We start from the raw sequence: 23,269 nt of genomic DNA, 5'->3' as shown, positions 1-23,269 counted from the left end.
ATGTCTTATTTGGAAAATGTCTGTTCAGGTCTTCTGCCTGAAGAGCTTCCTTGGCAGAAGAAACAGCAGATGCAAAGGCTCCTGTGCTAGTGTGGCTGGTGCCTTCGAGGAGCAGCAGTGGCACTAGGGTCACATGAGCATGGGTGGCCATAGTGGTAGATGAGGTCAGAGAGCACCAGAGACCAGATTGTGTGGGGCCTTACAGACTAGCATAAGGGTTTTGGCTTTCACTCTGACTGAAACGGGTGCCACTGTAGGGTTTGGGGTAGAGAGCAACATGTTCTGACTTACATTTGAAGAGAATCACTCTGGTTGCTATGTTGAGAATAGACAGTAAGAAATCAAGGGTGGAAGCAGGGATGTAGATGATTATTTATTCAGATGACATATGACAGTGACTTGGACCAGAGTTAAGGTAGTGGAAGCTAATTGCTATCTTTCCTCCTTTTTTTTCTCTATTTTCCTTACTTTTTAATCACATTCTTTCTTTGGCCTAAAATTCATGCCGTATTTCAAAGGCCTCCTCATATCTTTCAAGGTCCAGCTCAGTTTTTCTCATTAGGCTTTTTTTTTTTTTTTTTTTTTTTTGTGGTACGCAGGCCTCTGACTGTTGTGGCCTCTCCCGTTGCAGAGCACAGGCTCCAGACGCGCGGGCCCAGCCGCTCCGCGGCATGTGGGATCCTCCCGGACCGGGACACGAACCCGTGTCCCCTGCATCGGCAGACGGACTCTCAGCCATTGCGCCACCAGGGAAGCCCCTCATTAGGCTTTTCTTAAACACTCCAGCCCCTGCTGATCATTCCTGGCAGTGAGCTCTTTGCACTTAAGGTGTAAGTGACTTTTGCACTTACACCTTATAGTATAGAAGGCAATTGTTCTCTATTTCTTTCTTGCCGGTTGATTTATATTTCTTTCTATACTATAACAAGGGACTTGTGCTTTTCAGCACAAAGTAGGTACTTTACTCAGTAAATCTTTTTGGATGGCTAATGTGGCTAATTCTAAAGAAAATGCAACATGTATTCATACTGTTGATTTAGTCCTTTTACATTCTTATTTTCTGATTAGTAGGAGTCAACCCCATCCATTCATTTATTTGAAAAATATTTACCGAAAACTTACTATTTTATGGAGAATATAACGTATAAGAGAAACAGTAATTTTCTCAAAGAGTTTATACTCTGGCAAGAGAAGACACGCATCTTTATAATTAGACTATAAAGCGTTGTGAATTACACGTGATATGAATGATATCAAAAAGGCCACTGGAATTCAGTCATGGGAATGTTGCCTCTGGCTGGCTGTTCTTCAAGAAGAGAGTGGTCGTTAGACCTTGAAGGTGGAGTGGGTGCAGGAAGTAGAGAGGATGACATGAGCAATGCTGGGTGCGCTAAGCATTTTCATGGGGAGCAGATAGATAGCCTTCTATTGAGAAAGTTTGTATAGAACTTTGGGTTTGTTTAAGGAAGTATAAAGAAATACACTAAAAAACCACCCTGACCCCCAGAACCACCATGCAAATCCAGGCCATCTTCACCTTTCACCTGGACTATGCAACTGCCTGCTAACTTCAGGTCTCAACTTAATCAATTTATATGTCACTACCTGTGAGAGGCCTGCCTACTCACCCTGCCTAAACCAGGTCCCACCCCTGCCCCTTTGTTCACTACCATCGTGGCCCTTTAATTATGTATTTTACTTGATTGGGAGCGTTGTCATTGAAAAAGTGCTATAGGAAGAGAGTAGATGGGTTGTCTGGGGGAAAACACAAGGATCAGAGAGGCCTTTTAGGAAGTGATGGCCTGGGACTTCCCTAGTGGTCCAGTGGTTAAGACTCCACGCTCCCAGTGCACAGGGTCCGGGTTCGATCCCTGGTCAGGGAACTAGATCCCGCACGCTGCAACTAAAAGATCCTGCATGCTGCAACTTAAAAAAAAAAAAAAGATCCTGCACGCTGCAACTAAAGATCCCTCAGTCTGCAACAAAGATCCCGTGTGCCACAGCTAAGACCCGGTGCAGCCAAATAAATAAATAAATAATAAAGAAGTGATGGCCTAGATACGATATGACGTGGATTTGACTTAGTGCCGTTGTGGCAACGGGAATGGAAAAGAGGGGAGTGTTCTGTGGGGTATAGAGTACATGCCACAATTAATAGTGTTTGTAGTTATAACCTCTGGTGTTCTATGGAATAAGCAATTGTATATAAATACAGTTAGTCATCTTTTTTAGCAGCTTTTGACAATCCACAGCTAGAAGCTTATGCGGTTTGCTTTGCAAGAAAGACTTTTCCACACAAATGTGCTCCAACCACCTCAAAGTAATGCAGAGTTCTTAAATATCCGAATTCCATTTACCAACAATTGGTAATTATCTTCAGCTTTAGCGGAAGTTAATGTCTTGGGATGTGTTCCACACAAGAGAAAAAAGACATCTTTTCCCCTAAGGCTGTACAGGGAGTAAAAGTTGAATATCTTTGAAAAGAGATTACTCTAAAATGAATCGATTCTACTTCTCCTGCACAAACCATCACTATTTGCTGCTAGGCAAGGAAACCACCAAGAATGCTCGACATAAAAGAGTTTTTCGTTTCTTTTTATCAATCCTTGGACAGATCATGGAACTTCATGTGTATTTACTGAAAAATATGTTGGAATTTTAAACAGGTATTGAAAATATACGAAATTTTGATTTCCATATCTGGCATAATGTTTAAAAATGATTCTTGAAATGGTTTTGCTGTTCTTAATTTAATAGCATTTTAAGAGTGTAGATCAATTTTTAAAAAATTGGTATCTATGCCAATGCCAGTGAGGGCCCATTCCATTCTCTCCTTGACTGTTGAGATAAAGATGTTGTCTTGATTCTTCCCACACTCTCTATCCTAAATTCTTCTCTAATTACGTGTATAACGGTCTGCCATTTTTTCTTTTTCCTTTATGTTTGTCCAGCATTCATTTCCTCTTCTTCTAGTAGCAGCTGACTTGCTTCTTTTGAGGACTCAGTTGTCCCCCACTGCCTTCAGTTTTGGTCTAGATGCCTTTTCTTCTCCAAGGGCATGCCCAGCGAGCTTTGCAAAACCATCCTGTCAGCAGCATGAGTTTCTGTCTCACTGCACCTTCACTTCTGAGTACTGTTATTTTTCAGAGTTGATATTTTGGTGCATAGAAAATTATATCTAAGTTTTGTTTTAATTTTTAACATATAATTATTAGTGATTTAAATTTTTCCTTTTGTGAATTATCTATTCACATCTGCAAAAGAAAAGTTTAATTAAGTAATTGAATTGAAAGCCTTATCACGTTTAAAGAATTCAGAAGAGTTAAACCAAATCTTAATTATTTTCTCATATTTGTCTGGCTGCATATTCAGTCAATTATGATTCAAGCTAATCAACAGCTTGAAAGCTTTGTTGGACTGAGTCTTTAAAATTAACAACTTTTGAAACTTAAAATTCTTTCTATCTGTGTCCATCCCTTTTACAAATTTACAGGTGGGCTATTATGTTGTGGATCATAACATATCATTTGAGAAAATTGTGGGGAGAAGAGCCTTTTCCTAAAGGGCAGCAGGCTGGAGGGAAAATTACATTTTTCTGATACTTTTCCACCTGGAAAGAGGAAGTGAGGGGCAGCTTCAGTCACTGCAGGCTCTCTGTTGAATGCCCTGAAATCATTTATTGGTAGGTCGAATAGGAGGGATTTTTCTGATCTTAATCATTTTCCTAGCACACTCTTGCCGAGCAAGCTAAGCATTGGGTTATGACTACGTATGATAAACAGTGAGTAATGAGTATGCTTTCTCTTAGCAAGAAGGCACAGTGAAAAGCCACTGGGAAGGGGTCTTAGTTGAGAATTTGGTGATAACTTTATTCATCTCAGGTGACAGCTGGCTTGCGGGGTCTGATGGCTCGCTGCTTTCTCTTCCCAGAGGTCTCACACCTCTGCTTATTGCAGACATATTATATTTTCTTTAGTGTCTCTAGACATAAATATAATCCCGCCTTTGCTTTCCTTATTTATATAGTAAAACACAAATGGAGTTTGAAGTACAGTGTAGTTGAACAGGTGTGTGCATGTGTGTGTATGCATGTGGTGTTTTTTTGGGAATTTGAAGGGTTAAACAAGGATGTTAGTTATTATTATTGGTTTTATTTTTCAATGTCCAATCTAGGAAATTAAAATATGAGGGTGCATTTCCATTCTGTACAAATCTTTTTTTTTTTTAATTTCCAATTTTGCATTTCTTTCTTTTTTTTTTTTTAACATCTTTATTGGGGTATAATTGCTTTACAATGGTGTGTTAGTTTCTGCTTTATAACAAAGTGAATCAGTTATACATATACATATGTTCCCATATCTCTTACCCCTTGCGTCTCCCTCCCTCCCACCCTCCCTATCCCACCCCTCCAGGCGGTCACAAAGCACCAAGCTGATATCCCTGTGCTATGCGGCTGCTTCCCACTAGCTATCTACCTTACGTTTGGTAGTGTATATATGTCCATGCCTCTCTCTCGCTTTTGTACAAATCTTTTCATAATGAATGTTTTCAGTACTTGCCCTTCAGGTGAGGTTTCACCTCCAGACTCCTTAGCAAAAATATTTTAAATAAAAACACTTGTTTAATGTATTTGTCATCTGCTTCTGTCTGTATCTTCTAAACAAAATCTGCTGCTTTTGGAAATGAAATTGTATACTAAAGCATTTTGCAATTTGCTTAGTAATTATATCTCTCTTGACCTCTGGAGGAAAAGTGATTTTGTTTTTGGTTGTCATTTAAGCAGATGTCTGTTACCTGAGAGAGCAGGTTAGTATCGACCTTATCATAATTAGAAGTGGTAGGGTTTTTTTTTTTTTTTTAAAGGAGTGCTACATCGTGTTAAATTGTGTCCTTTGGGAATGGGACATATAGCCTCAGCAGAGGCTCACCGTGGGTGGATTGTTTAAGGAGCTTTAAAGGACTAGCTTTCTTTTTAATAAATCTGGTGAGTATTAATCAGTTTCCCTTAACATCAGCTTTGTCTACGAAAGCTTTTCAGAAGAACATAGATACTATTCTGAAGAAAATTTGCCTTTCTTATTGCAGAAGGCATAGATATGAAACCAGGACACAAGGGAAGAATTCTTAGATATCAGTAGAAAATGTGAAGCAGTCGTTCCTTGTTGTTGGAGTAGCCCTCATTTTCCCATGTGAGAACATTGCATTGAATAAGGTAGTTATAAACTCAGATTTTAGCTGAAGATAGAGTGGCTTGATTGTTAAAGTTTTTATGCAACTTTGCAAATTCATTTTTGCATGGGGTTTGATCTTAATTTATTACGGAAACATGAACTCTTAAAAAATACATTACTTATATTGCAAGGGAAAAATGAAGTTTTCCAAAGCAGTTTTGGAAATAATCTCTCATCACAATCTCAGCATTCTGATTTTACTTCTTTTCCATTGATCTAAGTTATGTAAAGTAAAACATCTGAGTGAGGTTTTTCAACACTGAGTTGAGCCTTTTAGAGATACTTCGGCATAGTCAATTTTAACTAATAAATTCTAAGCCCATTAGTAAGCAGAAACTTGCATTTGAGTATTTGTTTTATCCCTGGCCTCATAATAACCAGCAATTGGGGCCCACCTTCGCGAGAGTCTTTGGGATATAGTTACTTGGATACATTGCATTTATTTTAAACTCACCCAAAGTAGTACTGATTTTCTCAGCCTTATTAATGTTTCTGGGATTCTGTTGTCGCGTAGATTGAAAATCCAGAATTGAGTCTTAATTTCTTCCTTCCTTTTATCCCCTGTATTCAATATGCCACCAAGTCTTCGGGTTCTTTCTTTGAAATATTCCTGATTGATATACTTCCTTCCTGTGTTGCTGAATCCACTCTTCAGCACTCAGTGCCGGATGTCTTAACTAATCAGTTAGCTTCTAACTGGTTCCCCCACCTCTGTTTTCTCCTCTTACAATCAGCCCCACGTGAGCTTTCAGATTAAGTTTCCCATGGTTAAATTTCCTATTTTGACTCTTCTGCTCAAGAGCCTGGAATGGCTCCCTGCTCATTGGTGAGGTTCCAAATGAATTACTTAACATTCTGTGCCCAAGTTTCTTCTAATCTTCTCTTCTCTCTCTAGTCTCACATCTCACTACATGCAGTGACCGGCTTGTGAGTGGTAGGCTCTAAAAGTTCCTTTAAAGTGGGGTGGTTTGGAAGTTGGAATTAATTTTTGTTTATGTGGAAACAATTCTTTAAGAGCTGTGGATGAGTTCCTAAGCTATAACTCGAAGGCCTGTGTATCCTAATGTAGCTGATTTCTGGGCTCTGGGAGCCAGGAGCCATGTTGAATAGGAAGGTAGGGGAGCATGAACTGTTTTCCCTTTCTTTCCTAAGTATGGGATCATCCAGCACTAGGCAGAGTTCACAGTGAGTTTTCATGTGTAAAGATGGTCTTTAGCATTTGATTTCTGTTAACTGTCTTCTAAGTCTTAGTTCCTCTCCCCAGACTCTTAGGCCTGGAGAGCTACCCCAGGCATTAATTGCATTAATTAGTTCAGAACTATATTATTTGTTTATTAAAATAACAGTAGTTACTTTAAAAAATAACTCTCACTTACGATTTTCCTAATCCCTGCAAATGGCCTTGCATGTTACATTAAAGTTACCTCCGTTTAATAGCTGAATATATTGAGACAGGGTGAAGTTTAAGTATATGCAGTTACTTAGGTAAACACAGAAGACTTACAGGTAACCTGTATATATTTGTAAATCACTTAGAAAGAGTGAGTGCCACGTGAGTGTTTGCTAAAGAAATATACAGATAACCCGATCACTTCCCCACTTCATCTCTTCCCCTGTTATACGTAAGCTCCACTGGAGCACTGCTCCTGCTTTTGAAGACTGTGTAGTTTCAAGGTTGAAGAAAAGAAGCTAAAAGATACCAAGAGTTTCTGGGACTTGTTACCCTCCCCATCCTCAAATCTATCCCCAGAAAATTCTCTACCCCAGACTGGGTGTCTTCATATACCAAGTAGAGATTTGGCTCAAAAAGCATCTTCATGAGAAAGACAAATATTATATGATATCACTTATATGTGGAATCTAAAAAATAGTACCGATGGACTTATTTACAAAACAGAAACAGACTTACAGACATAGAAAACAAATTTATGGTTACCCAAGGGGAAGGAGGTGGAGGGATAAATTGGGAGTATGGGATTAACATATGAATACTACCATCTATAAAATAAACAACAACGATTTACTGTATAGCACAGGGAACTATATTCAATATCATGTAACAAACTATAATGGATAAAAAGCATCTTCATGCTAAAATGCATGGAAAGAACCCTTGGGAAGGATTAAGGAATTCTTGGTTATTCACACATTATTGTCAGCTAGTTAATGATGTTTTCCTCTTAGCTACATTGAGGGCCTTTCTGGTGGGATAAGGTTGAAAAGGAAGCAGATTGTCTTGGAAGCTGGGAGCATTCCCGTGGTTTAGATCTGTACTGTCCAGACCAGGAGCCACCTGCCACATGAAGCTCTCAAGCTCTTGAGATGTGGTTAGTTTGAACTGAAATGTGCTTTAAGTATAAAATATGTGTTGGCTTTAAACACCTTACTACAAAAAAAAAAAAAAAAAAGAATGCAAAATATCTCATTAATAATTATTTACATTAACGTTGAAATAATAGTTTGGATATATTGAGTTAAATGAAATATGTGATGATTAAAATGTTCACATTTTTAATGTGGCTCCTAGAAAGTTTAAAATTACATAAGTGGGTTGCAGCATATTTCTATTGGGCAGTGCTGGTTTAGACTAATCCTCTTCCTGTCCTGTGTATTCCAGCTTTTGTTCCTCCTCAGTCATCTTGCTCCATCATATATCTCCTCTCTTTCCTACATCTTCAGCCTCTCCTCTTCACTGGCCCTTTCTCTCAATTTTCATTTATTCATTCATTCAGCAGATATTTCCTGAGCTCTTAGTGACCCTATGCTAGTATTATAAACATGCAAAAGTCTCTCTCAGGCTGAAAAACAACAAGCAAACACACCCAACCCTGTCTCAGTACACATCACCCTCTACCACGTGTTCTCCTTCCCTTTACAGTCCAGCCTTTTGAAGAAGAGTCTGTACTCTTTACCTCCATTTACCTTTCCAGCCTCCTTCCTCAAACCTCAACAGTCTGGCTTTTACCACTTTTACCACTCCATGTAAAAGGTTTTCCTAAGGCCAAGGATGTCCTCCTAGTTTTCAGGTGCTATGGTAACTTTTCAGTCGTTAGTTGCAACATCTGAGGCTCTCCCTCAGAATCTCTCCTTGACTTTCAAGACATGTTTCTCTCCCTCTCCCTCCCTTTCTCTCCTCCCCACCTTCTCCCCCCTTCCCTTCCCTCTTCCCCGTTCCTGTCTCTCTCTCTCTCTCTTTCTCGCTCTTTCGTGTGTCTGTGTGTTTCTCTCTCTCCTATTTTATCTTGATTTTTACCCTTGTCACTTACCAGCTCTGCGACCTTGGGTGGGTTTAACCTCATGGGGCATCAGTATGTTTTGAGTCATGTCTGGGCTCACCATATGTCTTCAGTGGCAGTATTAAGACCTGCCTCTCTCCCTGGGCTTCTGCTTGGTTCCTTTGGAGGATTCCCATCATTTTCCCAGGGTTCTGCAGAGCCTCTGTTTTCTATTTTGTTTCTTCCTTCTCATATTCTCATCCTTGGTTGCTTCTCCATATCCATCCTTCCAATTAGAATGCATTCATTTCTTCATATAGTTCTTCTTCTCCTCTAACCCTTTAAGACTTACCTCAAATATATAACCACTTCCGAAGTGTTTTTATCTCCTTCAGCTAACCTTTTGCCTCACAGATCCTCAGTCTTCTCATCTGAAAACAGAGATGATGGCATCTCTCAAATTTAATTCATAATATTCTGGGTCTCACTTGAGATGATAGAAGTGAAAATGCTTTGAAAAATGTAAAACACTTTATAAATATTACTGTCACTTCCTGATGCCTCATGAGCGTTTATTATCTCCATCACATACTTGTGGGGACAAATTGTACACTAATGAAGTGTCATTAGTACAGGATTGAATTTTTTCATATATGTATTTGTCTTTTCCCCCCAGAGTCAAGTTCCTATAGAGTAAATTACATGCCTTAGGGAAAGAAAAGAAAGAATTTGAAAGAAAACCTCACTCTCTTTTCTGTTTAGTATACTTTGTAGCTTTATGCCAGATGTGTACTAATAGATGCTCCATATGTTTTTATTTGCAGGGTTCAGTTAAACTAGCAGATTTGCACATTTCTGTCTTATTTTTTGACCTGTCTGTTGCGTGTCTCCCTTTCACAAGGGAGGTGCTCGATAAAATTTTGTTGAATGAATGAATGAAGCCAATAATGGTGAGAAAGTCAAATTCCAACCCTTATCTCTGGCTAGAGGACCAGAGAATGGCCCTTGTCAGGCCACTGTTATGGAGTTAAGGCTTGGGCTTCAGGATAGCTCTTCCTCAGTGCCTACCAGTCTCTTTCTTTCTTTTTTTTTTTTCTTCTTTCTGTTTTTGGGATTGTGCTTTGAATAATGGTGGATACTGATAGCCTACTCTCCCAATAAGTGGGGGAATCAAGGGGATTAAAACCAGTTCTACTTTATATAATTAAAGTAGAATGTAGTCACATAATAATATTCATAGCTAAACATGATTGGGCACTTATTATATGCCAGGCACTGTTCTATACTATACTGATTCATTTAGTTCTCTCCAAAATTCTATGAACCAGGTGTTATTATGTCCCTACTTTACAGATGGGAAGGTGAAGGCACACAGAGTTAAAATAAATTGTCCAAGATCACAGAGCAACTTAATAGTAGAAATATGACTGAAACCCAGAAATCAGACTTTGGAGCTTATTCTCTTATCCACTGTGTTTACCTATCTCTCTGATTAAATAGAGGTCATTAAAAAATAAAACAGTTTTAGTGTACATCCCTGTTTTTCCCCTTTTTTTCTAGAGCAGAGTAATTTTCAGTTCTTTTTTGTGGCTTAAAGCTGTAAAGATTCTGGCCTGTTTCTTTCAGGGAAGTAGCTTAGTTATGTCCAGCCTGCATTTTCTATTTGACTACAACATGTTAGGAGTTAATTATTTACAGTGCTTGCTGAAGCTGATGTGGTGCTGGACTCACTCTGGGTTTATAGACAAAGAACGGCCTGTCGAAATCCACTAAAATGAAAATTTCATGAAACCCTGAGATTCGAGGTTGACCTGAATTTTAGACTTCATGGATTTGATGTGGTTTAACAGTTATGGGTTATATGATGTCAGAGTTACCATATACCGCATAAGGAAGCAAGTGCTAAATTTATGAAGAGGAGTATTAAGTTTCTCTGTTCGTTTTATTTCTGTCCTTTTTACACAGGACATCTTGCCCACCAATCCCAGTGATTTTTTAATTCAAAGGATCGTGCTAAAAATATGAGATCAACTTTATGCCAGAAATTAATTGAATAGATACATTTGCAAGTACTATGACCTTAGCAATGGTAGAATGTCCCCTTCACCCAAGTGTTTGTGAAATGGATGAGGGGATGGGAGAAATTAGGGAACCCTCCTCTTTTCTTACCTCCGACTTGGTATCCAAGATTATTAGTTATAACGTAAATATTCAGCCCAAGATTAGTTTTTTTTTTTTTTTCATGAAAGTTCATGTTGACATTCTAGGACACCTTGCAGGAGTGGCCTTCGGAAAAGATGTAGTATATTAAAGAGACCAGCACATACTAGGGATGCAGAGTAAATGTTAAATCCATAAACCTATTAGTGAATGATGTAGTCCTGAAAGGGGTAGTGAGAGGAGAGCCAGATTCATTCTGTGTAGAGCCTGTGGGGTCTGGGTGAGGGAGTGTGAATCCATGGACAGACAGGAAAGGCACTGGCAGATGGAACCTCAAATGTGCTAGAGTAAAGTACAGAGGTCTTAGAAAGAATCTCTGTCAGAGCCTGGCAATGGAGAAGGAAATGGATATCTTAGGACTAGACTCAGTGAACCAACAGGGGACTGGATCTAAGTTTGAACAGGCAAAGCTTTGTTCCTTTAGATGGAGGCCAAGTGGGAGCCAAAGGAAATAGCTTACTGTGGGTCTAGATGGTAGAAATAGGTTTGGCAAAGGGCAGGCCCAGCAAAGGGACTCAAGGTGTAGGTCATGAGCATCTAGGAGATAGTAAGGAGTATCTCCTAGGAGCTTAAGGAGTATCTAGCACAAGGATGCTCACTGTTCAGTGATCTTTTCATTCAACAATTATTGACACCTACTGTGTACCAGGCACTGTTGGAAACACTGGGGATAAAATATTGAACAAAACAGATGCATTTGTGAAACTTACATTCTTTTTTATTTTTTTCAGCTTTATTGAGGTATAATTGATACTATTGTAAGATATTTAAAGTTTATATTGTGGTGATTTGATGTACATATACGTTGTGCAAGGATTCCCACCATCTAGTTAATGAACACATCTATCACCTCACTTTTTTTTTTTTTGATGAGAACATTTAAATTCTACTCTCTTAGCAAATTTCAATTATATAATATGGTGTTATCAACTGTAGTCATTTATGTTTCACGTTAGCTCCTCAGACCTTATTCATCTGAAAATTTAGAGTCTGTAGCCTTTCAGCAGCCTTCCCATTACCCCCCATCCCACAGCCCCTGGCAACCACTCTTCTACTCTCTGTTTCTAAGAGTCTGACTTTTTTCTTAGATTCCACATATAAGTGAGATAATACAGTATGTGTCTTTCTCTGACTTATTTCACTTAGCATGATGCTTCATTGTTCATCTGTGTTGTTGCAAAGAGCAGGATTTCCTTCATTCTCATGGCTGGAAAATACTCCATCGTATGTATATGTATTGCATCTTCTTTATCCGTTTATTCATTGATGGACACTTAGGTTGTTTACATATTTTGGCTATTGTGAATAATGCGGCAATGAACACGGGAGTGTAGATACCTCTTTGATATCCTGTTTTCATTTCTTTTGGATATATACCCAGAAGTGGAATTGCTGTATCATATGGTGGTTGGTTCTATTTTTAGTTTTTTACGGAACCTCCATACTGTTTTCCATAGTGGCTGTACCTATTTACATTCCCACCAACAGTGCAGGAGGGTTTCCTTTTCTCCACATCCTTGCCAACATTTGTTATCTGTTTTCTTTTTGATAAAAGCCATTCTGACAGGTGTGAGGCAGTACTTCATTGTGGTTTTGATTTGCGTTTCCCCGATGATTAGCGATGTTGAGCATTTTTTCATGTGCCTGTTGGTCATCTGTATGTTTTGTTTGGAAAAATGTCTGTTTAGGTCTTCTGCCCATATTTTAATTGGGTTGTTTGGTTTGTTTTGATACTGAGTTGTATGAGCTGTTTATATATTTTGGATATTAACCCCTTATCAGTCATATCATTTACAAATATTTTCTTCCATTCAGTAGGTTGTCTTTTTGTTTCATCAGTGATTTTCTTTGCTGTGCAAAAGCTTTTAAGTTTAGTTAGATACCATTTGTTTAGTTTTGCTTTTGTTTCCTTTGCCTTAGGAGTCAGAACCAAAAAAATATTGCTACGATTTATGTCAAAGAATTTTTGGTCTGTATTTTCTTCTCGGAGCTTTATTTCAAGTTTTTAAGCCATTTTCAGTTGATTTTTGTGCATGGTGTAAGACAGTGGTCCAGTTTCATTCTTTTGCACATGGTTGCCCAATTTTTCCAATCACCTTTTATTGAAGAGTGTTCTTTCCCCAAGCTTACATTCTTGTGGGGGAAAGTACACAGTAACCAAATAAATAAGTGCATGGTACTATGTGGTGGTACATCAGATCAGAGTAATTGCTTTTGAGAAAAGTAAAGCCAGGAAGGAGGGATGGGAAATGCTTGGCTGTTGCAGTTTTAAACAGGATGGCCAACTCTATTTAAGTGAGGAGGTAACATTTGAGCAAGCTCCTGAAAAAGGGTTTAGTGAGTTTCATTCCTATGGGAAGGAAATAGAACTTGTCCTCAGTAGTATATTTCAACTCTGTTGAACATCTCTCAAAATTTTCTGTCTTGCTATTTTAAAATTTAATTGCATCAGCAAATGAATATGTGAAGGAGAGGAGGATGCCATTTCTGAAGGAGAAAGAATAGCCGTAAAAGGGATGGTAGGGAAATCTCCTTCTTAATTGCTGAGGAAGCTGTGCCCAGTGAAATTGAGGGCCACAGGTGTTTGATGGCCTTTGCCGTCTTGTGACCTCAGTCTATAGAAGTTGTTTCTGACAATCATCAGTTGACAGTAGAATAATAGGTTTTATTTTGACAGCAGAAGATTATTGCATGGTTAAGCTTTAACAAACACTCATAAAGTCTTTTTATCTGGGAAGCTTAAACTTAATGCCTTGCATTGTAGCACTAATGCTTTGTGCTTGTTTGTCTCTCACAGCTTCGTAGAAAGCCAACCTCAGAGAGGCAGACGGGATGGCTAGCTCAGCCCGGGAGCACCTGCTTTTTGTGAGGCGTCGAAATCCCCAGATGCGGTACACACTGAGTCCAGAGAACCTCCAGAGCCTGGCCGCCCAGAGCTCCATGCCCGAGAATATGACTCTACAGCGGGCCAACAGCGACACCGATCTGGTGACTTCTGAGAGCCGCTCCAGCCTGACTGCCAGCATGTATGAGTACACGCTGGGGCAAGCTCAGAACCTCATCATCTTCTGGGACATTAAAGAGGAGGTGGACCCCAGTGATTGGATTGGACTTTATCACATAGGTGAGTCAAATGAACTGGACTTGCTTGTGACTTGATCATACATTTCACTCTGACATTATATTATTCTGTGTTTTCTCCTGGGAAGAAATTCATACACATAATTTAAAGCAGCCAGATCCTAGGCACTTTTTCTTCTTCTTTGGGGCGGGTGGGGGGGCAGTCAACAATTATAAATACCTTTTGCTGATATGAATACTGTGGTTATATCTCTACCTTAATTAAATGTCAGAACCTGCAGTATTTTCTTTTTAAAACTTCACTTTGCCCTTGATCAATAATCACATTTGGAAAGAGGTGGCTATTAACATTTACTAGTATTTTTAAACCGATGAAAAGGATGTTTAGACTTAGATAACTGATATGAAAAAATGTGCTCTTTCAGAAGGTTGAATTACATTAAGAACAACTTATAGTCTAAAGTATCTTTTTATTTCAAAATTCCTTGATGTGTCCTAGATCAATTAGGTAAAGAAAGTGTCATATTCTCCTAACAAATGACTTAGAAATAGGTTACTATTTGTTTTAATGAAAGCGTCCTAGCTCTGTTTAGCTGATTTGCATCTGTTATTCATAGGTGAGTGCACGATGAGTAGCACATTCCAGAAAATATAAGTATCTACTTTAATTGAAAGCAAAAATCAAAAAAAAAAAAAGGGGGCTTCCCTGGTGGCACAATGGTTAAGAATCTGCCTGCTAATGCAGCAGACACAGGTTCGATCCCTGGTCCGGGAAGATCCCACATGCTGTGGAGCAACTAAGCCCATGCGCCACAACTACTGAGCCTGCGCTCCACAGCTCGTTAGCCACAACTACTGAGCCCATGTGCTGCAAATACTGAAGCCCGTGTACCTAGAGCCTGTGCTCCACAACAAGAGTTTATCTTATTCCCAAGTGACCAAAGTCACAAAATCTTGGTGTTCTTATATTTCACTTTCTAGAGAATAGGCCAGAGTCCTAAATCCGGAATTAGTCCAAAGATATAGCTAGGAAAATAGAATTAGGAAATAAATCTCTTTTGAAAAGTGCTATTCTTCTTTAGTTTATTTCAAGCTGTTTCTGTACCTTTCTTATGTATCCTCATTGTATTTTTGCTTCCCTATATGAAATGTGTTTCTTTTTTTCCCTTTTGGCTACTTTCAACATATTTTTCTTTATCTTGGTTTTCAGCAGTGTGTCTATTATGTACCTAGGTGTGATTTTCTTTTTATTTATCCTGGTTGTGATTCTTTGAGTTTTTTAAGTAAATGTTTTTAATGAAAACTGTGAAAATTTTGGCCATTATATTTTCAGATATTTTTTCTATCTATTTTCACTTTCTTCTTGTTTTTCTGAGACTTCAGTTACACATTCGTTACATCATTTCATATTGTTCTACAAGATCCTGAGGCTCTGGTTAATTGTTCTTTAATCTCTTTGGTATTCAAATTCAACCATTTCTACTTACCTATCTTCAAGTTTACTAACTTTTTCTTTTTTTATCTTCATTCTCCTGTCAGGCCCATCCAATGGATTTTAAAATTTCAGTTATTTGACTTTTCATTGATAGAATATGGATTTCTCTTTTTACAGTTTTAATTACTCTTATGAGAGTCCCTATGTCTTAAGTCTGTCAGACCATATCTTTGTTCAGGTCTTTGAATTGATTTGAATACAGCTGCTTTAAATTCTCTGCTAAATCCAATATCTCTGGGGGTCATCTAAGGGTCCGTTTTTATTGTCTGTTTTTCTCTTGACCATGAGTCCCATTTTCCTGTTTCTTTGTATATTCAGCAACTTTTTACTTTACACTGGACATTGAGGATTCTGTACTGTAGAAATCCTGAGTTCTGTGGCATACTTTTTATTTTAATGTTAATTTTTATTCTAGTTGGCATATTTATTTCCTTGAGCTTTCTATGTATGATGTAACACTTGGTTAGAATGGATCTATGGAAAGCCCAGTGTAGTTATGCAGCACTTCTAGCTTGATGGCATTCAGCCTTCACGTTTGGTCTCCTCTATGGACTTTGTTAGGGCTTGGTTTGGGGCTTTGTTAGAGTAGGTCTACTAGGCTTTACTCTAGGACTTTGTGCTTATTCCTAAGTAGTGGCATTTCTGGTGTCTTAGCTGCATGCCTGGAATGTTAACCATTCTCTCTGGCTCAGCTGTAACTTCAGTGTTCTCCAGCACTACTTGACTTCTTTAACTCCACTACACTCTCAGTCCTGTAGCAGCTGCTCTCTGGAAAGAAGCCTTGGTAGTCTTGCCCTGCACATGTGCAGCCCAGACCTTAGCCAAGGGCTTATGGGGGATCCCCATGTGGACTTCTGGCCTTCATTCCCCCATAGCTCTTTCCTTTCCAGTGCCTTGCCTGGAGATTCTAGTCACTTCAGTTGACCCAAACTCTGATTGATGCCTCCTTAGCCCATCAGAACTGCCAGGAAATTGTCCCCCAGCTGAGATCTGGGTGGTCGTGGAGTCAACTTATAAGTTTCCCTTCACTTTGGGATTTTAATCTATTGTGCAATGTCAGAAAACCACTGCCTTCTAGTTTTACAGTTGCTTCATTAGGAAGGCAAGTCTGGAACTAATTACTGCAACATGGCCTGAAGCAGAAATTTCTCCCCTGCTTTTGATTTAGGGTAGACAGTAAGAGGTTCCACTTAATTTCTGCATCTAGCCATTTCCAGAGAACTCTGAATAAATAATAAATGATAGTTTGAGTCCCATATGTTTGTCTCCTTCTTAGTGTATTTTCTAATAGTTTTAGATCCCTAGCATGGAAAAGGTGTGAGGAATTGGCACCCTCAGACCTCTTAAGGGGATGGGATGAACACAGAGACTAGAATTCAGAAATAAAAGTATCATGTAGGTGGAATGAGGTATGTGGTATTTTCAGGCATGCTGTTGGTTTTAACAGGTCTTCCACAGTTAATGGCTTTAAAAGGCACACATCCTAACATCTAGAACATTAAGGATGGCTCATTTATGTAGTTGCAGAACCACAGCTGTGTTTAAAAGAAAGATTGGCTATCTGGGACCTCAAAGTGAGTGACAGGGACCTTGGTTTAAGCAGAGATATCCATTTCTTTCCTGGGGCTAGGATGGACTGTTCTGACCTCTGGACTGGAGACAGCCTTACTTCTGTGGGGACTTTGCCATCCCATGCAGTGAGGGACGGGTGACAGCACTGTGGTCTTTAGCTGGCAGCCATCTCCTGATCCCTTCTTCCTTATGGGGTCAGGGGGTGGGCAGCAAGCCCTTGATCTCAGGGCAGGCAGGCCCTCTCCAGACTCAGGAAGGGTCTAAACTGATGTGGTAGTCCAACTAGTGAGTAGTCAGGGAGTACACATGTGACCCAGTTCTGGCCAGTGATATGTAAGGGAAAGACTTTGGGGAAACTTCCTTTTCTAATGAAAAACCAGAGCCTCATGAAGAGAGTCTTTAAACCTCCCTTTCTCTTGTACTTGGGACTCTGGTGAAAGGATGTGATATCTCGAGTTGTGGCATCCATGTAGCAACCATAAGTTATCAATCAAGAAAATTAAAAGCCAAGAATTACAGAGAAGAAAGAGCTTGGACTGGAACTCCAAAGTTCTTGCTATGCATGAAAAAAAAAATCTTCACCTCTGTTTAAGTCATCATTAGTGAGGCTTTCTTGTACCAGCGGTTATTCCTAACTGAGTCATTGGGGTGGCTGTTATGATGAGAAAGGGGAAAGGAGGAACACAACTGCTTTTAAAGGCAGGATGAAGAGTGAGTGGGCTACTTCCATAGTTACTGCTTCAGGGTGAGGGCTTGGGCTCAGCCACTCAGTTGTTTTTAAAAGAAGTAACAAAAAATTGACATAAAAAATTTGAACACTGTAACTCCAAGCCATGCAGAAATTTACAAGAGTTTAATGAATCAATGACATGATGGGAAGAATCTTTCAAATGAGCAGTTAGTAATTTGAAAACGTACAAAACAATTTTCTTGGGCCCTATGAAGGGAAGATAGGTGAGATGATGCATTTAGAGAAGACCTGAAAGAAAAGAGGAAATGCAGGGCTAAGATGGGGAAAAGAATGTTGGGGTCCAAGTTACGTCCTAAATTTAAGGCTGTTATGACTAAAGAGGAATATGCATAATAAGTTCTCTCTCAGGCTCTGTGAAATAGGTTTCGTAGAAGCACATATAGCGGGAATAGCTTCAGGTTTCTATATCTCTTAGTAGGAAGCAGCCACTCCTCTTCAGCTGTGTCCTGAGAAGCTGGACTGTTTCCTAGCAATGTCTAGTTTTATTTGTGGAACTGAGAGATGGTCTCTATAGAAATAAGTCCCAAAGGGGAAGGATTTGGGTGGAACATAGGCCTGGAGAGGTGTGGCTTATTGGCACACTCCTCATTTTGATGTATTTCTCTTGGCTTACATTTTCTTCCTACCTAGAAGTGTGATTTGTTTTTGTTTCGCTAACTGCTAATAACGTTTTGCACTGTACAGCTTGTTCCAGATGACTTTTAGCACTACTTATCTGGAGGGAAAACATATCCTTCTGGATCAGAAACATACATCTTTCTTTAGGCAGTTTAGCAATGTAGAGATCCTATTGGGAATATAAAGAAAAAAAGTTTGAAAATATCAGAACACCATTTGGGGAAACTTTGAGTGTGAACATGGTTCTTAAAGCAGAAGCTAATTATATTTTCTCCTTCCAGAAAGTCTCATATACACCCTGAGATTTCCAGAGATGATCACAATGTACCTATAGCCCCAAATCTCCAAATTACAACAATTAATGCCTTGCAGATGGTTTCCAGAAATCACTAGGTTTATAATTTAGTGTTGGTATCTAAAATTAGAATCGACCCCTCACAAATTTAATAGTGCTACTCATTGCCTCCTCCTAAGCTGTCTAAATAAAAAGAACCAAATGCTTATCTTGTGCAAGAACCCTTAGGGTACTCAACACAAACAGCTTTCCACGAAAAATCAAGTGGACACTTTTTAAAGTGGAGGCAGAAAATATTAAATTTGTTTCAGGCTCACTATCTAATTCCCCTTAACCTTTAATCTTGTGCTCATTTTTCTGGCTCTTCAAAAGAGAAACACTTCAAGAATCTTAATTTGCCATTTCTTATGTGCAGGCAACTTCAGGTACCTGAACAGAACTGGGAAAATGCACATTATGAAAATTAGAAGTTTACACTGTGCTGTACACCTGTGCTTCTCACAGTGCTGGTCTCTGAACTGTTTGTTACTGATCTGTAACTCGATAAGAAACATTCTCCAGAATGTAAATCAGTGTAACAGCTTCCTTCATTGAGAAAATCTTGCTATTAAAAGATCATCTAAACTAAATAAAGTGCCTATTGATGTAGGTATTTCATATTTTGGATCAAGGTTCTTATCTTGTCATCGACCGGTAACAGATAAATAATTTATCAGCATTGTCTGGACCGTCCTTTGAGTATACCTCTCAGTCCTGTGCATTGATTGTGTCTTCAAAGATAGATGGCAGAACAATTGCACTTTGACCCTGTCTTAAAAAAATCCTGGCTTATGTATTATGACATTTTTCATACTTCTTTGCATTTGGATGGTAAAATGAAGTTGCAGTAGTTATCCAAGGCATTGGGATCATGTATTTCTGAGCTCCAAATTTAAGCTGATGTTTTATAGATTAAAAACTGAGGTCCAGAATGGTGATACCATTCAGTTACTTGGAGTCAGTCAAGGCTGGGACTTAAGAGTCCTGTGTCCCAGTCTTCATGTTTTCCCCTCTGTGTTGAAAAATACAGTCCAGTGGTTTTCAACCTTTAGTTATTTTCTCAGCACTTTCTTGGTTTTTGCAATATTGGGATTATCACTTGTGCTATTAATCTTTTTCTTTAAACCATCTGATTAAAAGAAAGCAAACTGGTTATGTACCCTGACCTTGTTCTAAGCAGTAAGGTCTGGGAAAGGCTTGCTGTGTTAGCTATGTTTCTTCCTAACATACATTAACAGTTAGTAATAACTGTGTCTATGGGCCACCCAGGATGGGCCACGCAGCACACTTTGAGAAATTCTGAGGTTATCAGTGATTAAGAGGACAGGCTCTAGAGTCAGACAGACTAGTAAATTCAGATCTACTTACTAGCTGGGGAGAATTATGTAATCTTTTTAAACCTCAGGTTTCTCATCTTAAAAAAAAAAAAAAAGACTAAGGAAAGTGCCAGTATCATGAGAATTAAATGAGATAATGCACGCAGTGCTCTTAGCAAGGTACCTGGGCTCATTGTAAGGACCTGCTGATTGTAAACTGTCATCCTTATGTTGGCTACTGTAAATAATAATGAAATCCTCTCCTTGGTAGTCTAAAGCAGCAGCACGAATTTACCCACTGAGTGAGTCCATAAGAAGGGATTTCCAGATTAAAGTGGCATACTAGCTTACTTCTGCTTACAGAAAACAAAATCCATTCTTTGGAAATTGAGCTCTAGGAATTATACAAAGCACTTAAAATATGAATGCTAAATAATGCAGTGTTCTAAGATGAATATTATGTAGGTTCTAAACCAGCGTGCTTTCCAAGGTGATAGGAAAGCTGCCGTTTAATCTGAAATTCAGTCAAATGGAACAAATAATTTATGTGTTAGGTATTTAGTTTCCAGAACAGCTGTCAAAAACAGTTAAGAGTATTTGTTCTTAAACTCTTTTTGGGGGTATTTTTACATGATTACTGCCAAAGAAGTGTTGTTTTAGCTCATGGCTTTAAATTAAAAAAAAAAATTATCTTAGAAAATAGTAGCTTTGGAAATGAAATTATTTTTTGGAACAACTTAACTCTAAATTACTTTTTGTTACCTTGTTGTGTTAGGATAGGTCAGATTATGCTACAGTAATTAACTACTCCTGAGTCCTTAGTGGCTTAACAGACAAAAGATGATTTATTACTAATGCTATGTATCCAACATGGGGGCTTGCTTTGTACTGTCTTTTAGGGACTCAGGCTTACCACCTCTTGGTTTTTGCCATACTGGATTATTAAAGTCTCAACCATCTTGTCATTACACCATCTGGAACATAGGGCCTCTTTGGGCAGGTGTCGAGGGAAGAGAGAGCTGGAGACTTTTATACCAGCTCTTAAATGCTTTGTCCCCAAAGTGGCACATTTCATTTCTGCTCAGAGTCCGTCGTTCAGCACTAGTCTCGTGATCTGCCTAACTTCATGGGGACTGGGAAATGAGGAGAAGCCCTTGGCCATTTGGTGAGAGTCGGTATCTCTGCCATAGTAGATGTGTCTTGCTAACAACGTCTGGTCTTCCATAGTCGCTGCAAGAATAGATGCTGGAGGTGAGAAAGTGTCATACTTTGGGATATACTTTGCAAGGTGTTCAGAAGACTGAATGAGAGGACACATCTAGGGCAGGACCAAGGATAATACCCAACATTATGGATGCACAATAGCAGTTACTGGAATCTGAATTCACAGCATTGCATTGGTGTCCCAGATGATCGTGGATCTTCCTTTATTATGCATGCTGAAGATTTGGTTCACAGAGGAGTCCATGAGTTCAAAATGGTAGTGGAACACTTCCCTGGACATGATGTAGGTTTCAAAAAATTGTATAGCTCAGTGTACTGAAGACACTTTAGTATATTTTATCCCCTAACATACTGGTTGAAAGCAATACTTGAAACAGGCATTCTTCTCTCCATAGAGTGACATGGTTTTTATTTTCTAGCCAGTTATTCTCTAAATACTACTTGATTTTTTTCCCCCATGCTGATTTGTGTCACTTTTCCCTAAAGGAGGCTTACGTAGGTGCCATAATTATTAAATGTTAAATAATTGTAAATATTTTGTGAAAATACCATGGCCTGAGGTTTACAAATGTTTCATTCTGATATAACCCATTACTGAGTACAAAATAATCCTTACCACACATGCTAATTTTGTAATGTTTGTTTTAATTGGCTTTTCATACTTTCCTAAGGACTAAATAGTGGGCACATCAATAAAGAAAGAACATTTATAATGCCATCTTTTTATCCTGATATCTCTCTTAAAGTCAGTTTGTCTGTTATCAGTTGTCCTATCAGCTTCCTTTTGGTTAGTTTTTTGCTTGATGTATGTTTTCCCACCAATTCACTTTCAGCCATTCTTTGACTGCTTCAGATATACCTGCTGTAAATCATCTATAGCTTCATGATTTTTATCCAGTCTGTGTGACCATCTTTTAAAATTGGTGCATTTAGTGTTTTTACATTTGGTATTATTTTTTCATATATTTGAATTTATTTCCACATCTTATTTTGTTTTCTATATATTGCCTGCTTTTTCATAGGTATTTTTTTCCTTCTACTTTTATGCCTTCAGTTGAAATGATGAGTTTCCTTAACTCATCCCTACCTCCCGCTTTCTTCTTCAATCTGTTTGCTTGGCAGTTGAACATTCTAGTTCTAGTCTGTTAGTGGTCACCCTAAAATACAGGTCATGTATAATTAACAAAGGTTTTAATGAATCAATATATTTAAGCACCTCTCAAACTGTACAAGGATCTTAGGAGAGATTCACTACAATCACTTCCCTCCCCATCTTCTTTTTTATTGTTGACATTTAATTCCATCCTGTTTTAAACCCTTTCTTCCATATTGTCTTTATTATTATTGTGTTTTTTTCATAGACAGGAATTGTTCTGGTTATATATTTTGCATAACAAACCACCACAAAACTTAGTGGCTTAAAGCAACAATTTATTGAGTGAGTAAATAATTTAAGGATGAAAAGAAAAGACATCTGAATCAGCAAAACTAGAGTACATGGGGTTTGACTTTCTTGCAACACACACACACACACACACACACACACCACCCCCCGAAGCTGCATTCTAAAATAAATGGAAGCAAGTAGGAGGAGTTTAAATTTTAACTTCAAACCCTTGTTGATTTACCAAATCAAATCATTCTTTTTTCTGGTTAATGTAGGTAATGATAAAAGATGTCAGGTATGTCTGAAATCTTCTCTTCATTTTCTCCAGTGAGTTTTCCCCTTTATGGACTCTCACACAATCTCTATTTCATTTTGTACCATTTGTTTGTATCTTTAGTTTAAACCAGGCTTATCCTGGCAGTCTTTGAGGTATAGAGCTGTGATAACTATCAAAGTCATTATATTAATTTCTGTCAGTTGTTTCCTACAATCTGAATGACATTGTTGGATTTTTGAATAACGACAGACTCACTTCACTTCATATGGACTTCAGAGAAACTGTATAGAACAACTCATCTTCAGTCTGCTTTAAGTTGTGAGTGCCAGAGTGTTGTAACACAGTTTTAATGGTGACATTAAGGAATTCTTCCTCTGAGTTCTTGTAGTTCGACCTTCTGTGTGTATTTTTTATTTCAACTGTGAATTGCAAACTCTCAATGTATGCATGCTCATTGAGAAAAACTGATTTGTATTTTTTATTTCAGTTATGAATTGCAAACCCTAGTGTTTATCTACTCATTGAGAAAACCTGATTTTTTCTTTTCT

At 38.5% G+C, this 23,269-nt stretch overlaps 1 protein-coding gene across 5 annotated transcripts in view; it reads left to right on the top strand.

The window, feature by feature from the left end:
* HECW2 (HECT, C2 and WW domain containing E3 ubiquitin protein ligase 2) overlaps positions 1–23,269 on the top strand; it is a 416,399-nt gene that overhangs the window by 153,929 nt on the left and 239,201 nt on the right. For all 5 annotated transcript variants that reach the window (XM_079924631.1, XM_079924629.1, XM_079924628.1 and 2 more), the window contains exon 2: positions 13,464–13,790. In XM_079924631.1, coding sequence (XP_079780757.1) covers positions 13,499–13,790 — 292 coding nt within the window. In that variant the 5' untranslated portion in view covers positions 13,464–13,498. The remainder of the gene's footprint in view (positions 1–13,463; positions 13,791–23,269) is intronic.

The sequence above is a fragment of the Stenella coeruleoalba genome (assembly GCF_951394435.1).
Source record: "Stenella coeruleoalba genome assembly, chromosome: 6".
NCBI classification, from domain to species: domain Eukaryota; kingdom Metazoa; phylum Chordata; class Mammalia; order Artiodactyla; family Delphinidae; genus Stenella; species Stenella coeruleoalba.
Note: the sequence above shows the minus strand (reverse complement) of the source record. Positions and strands in the feature narration are given on the sequence as shown.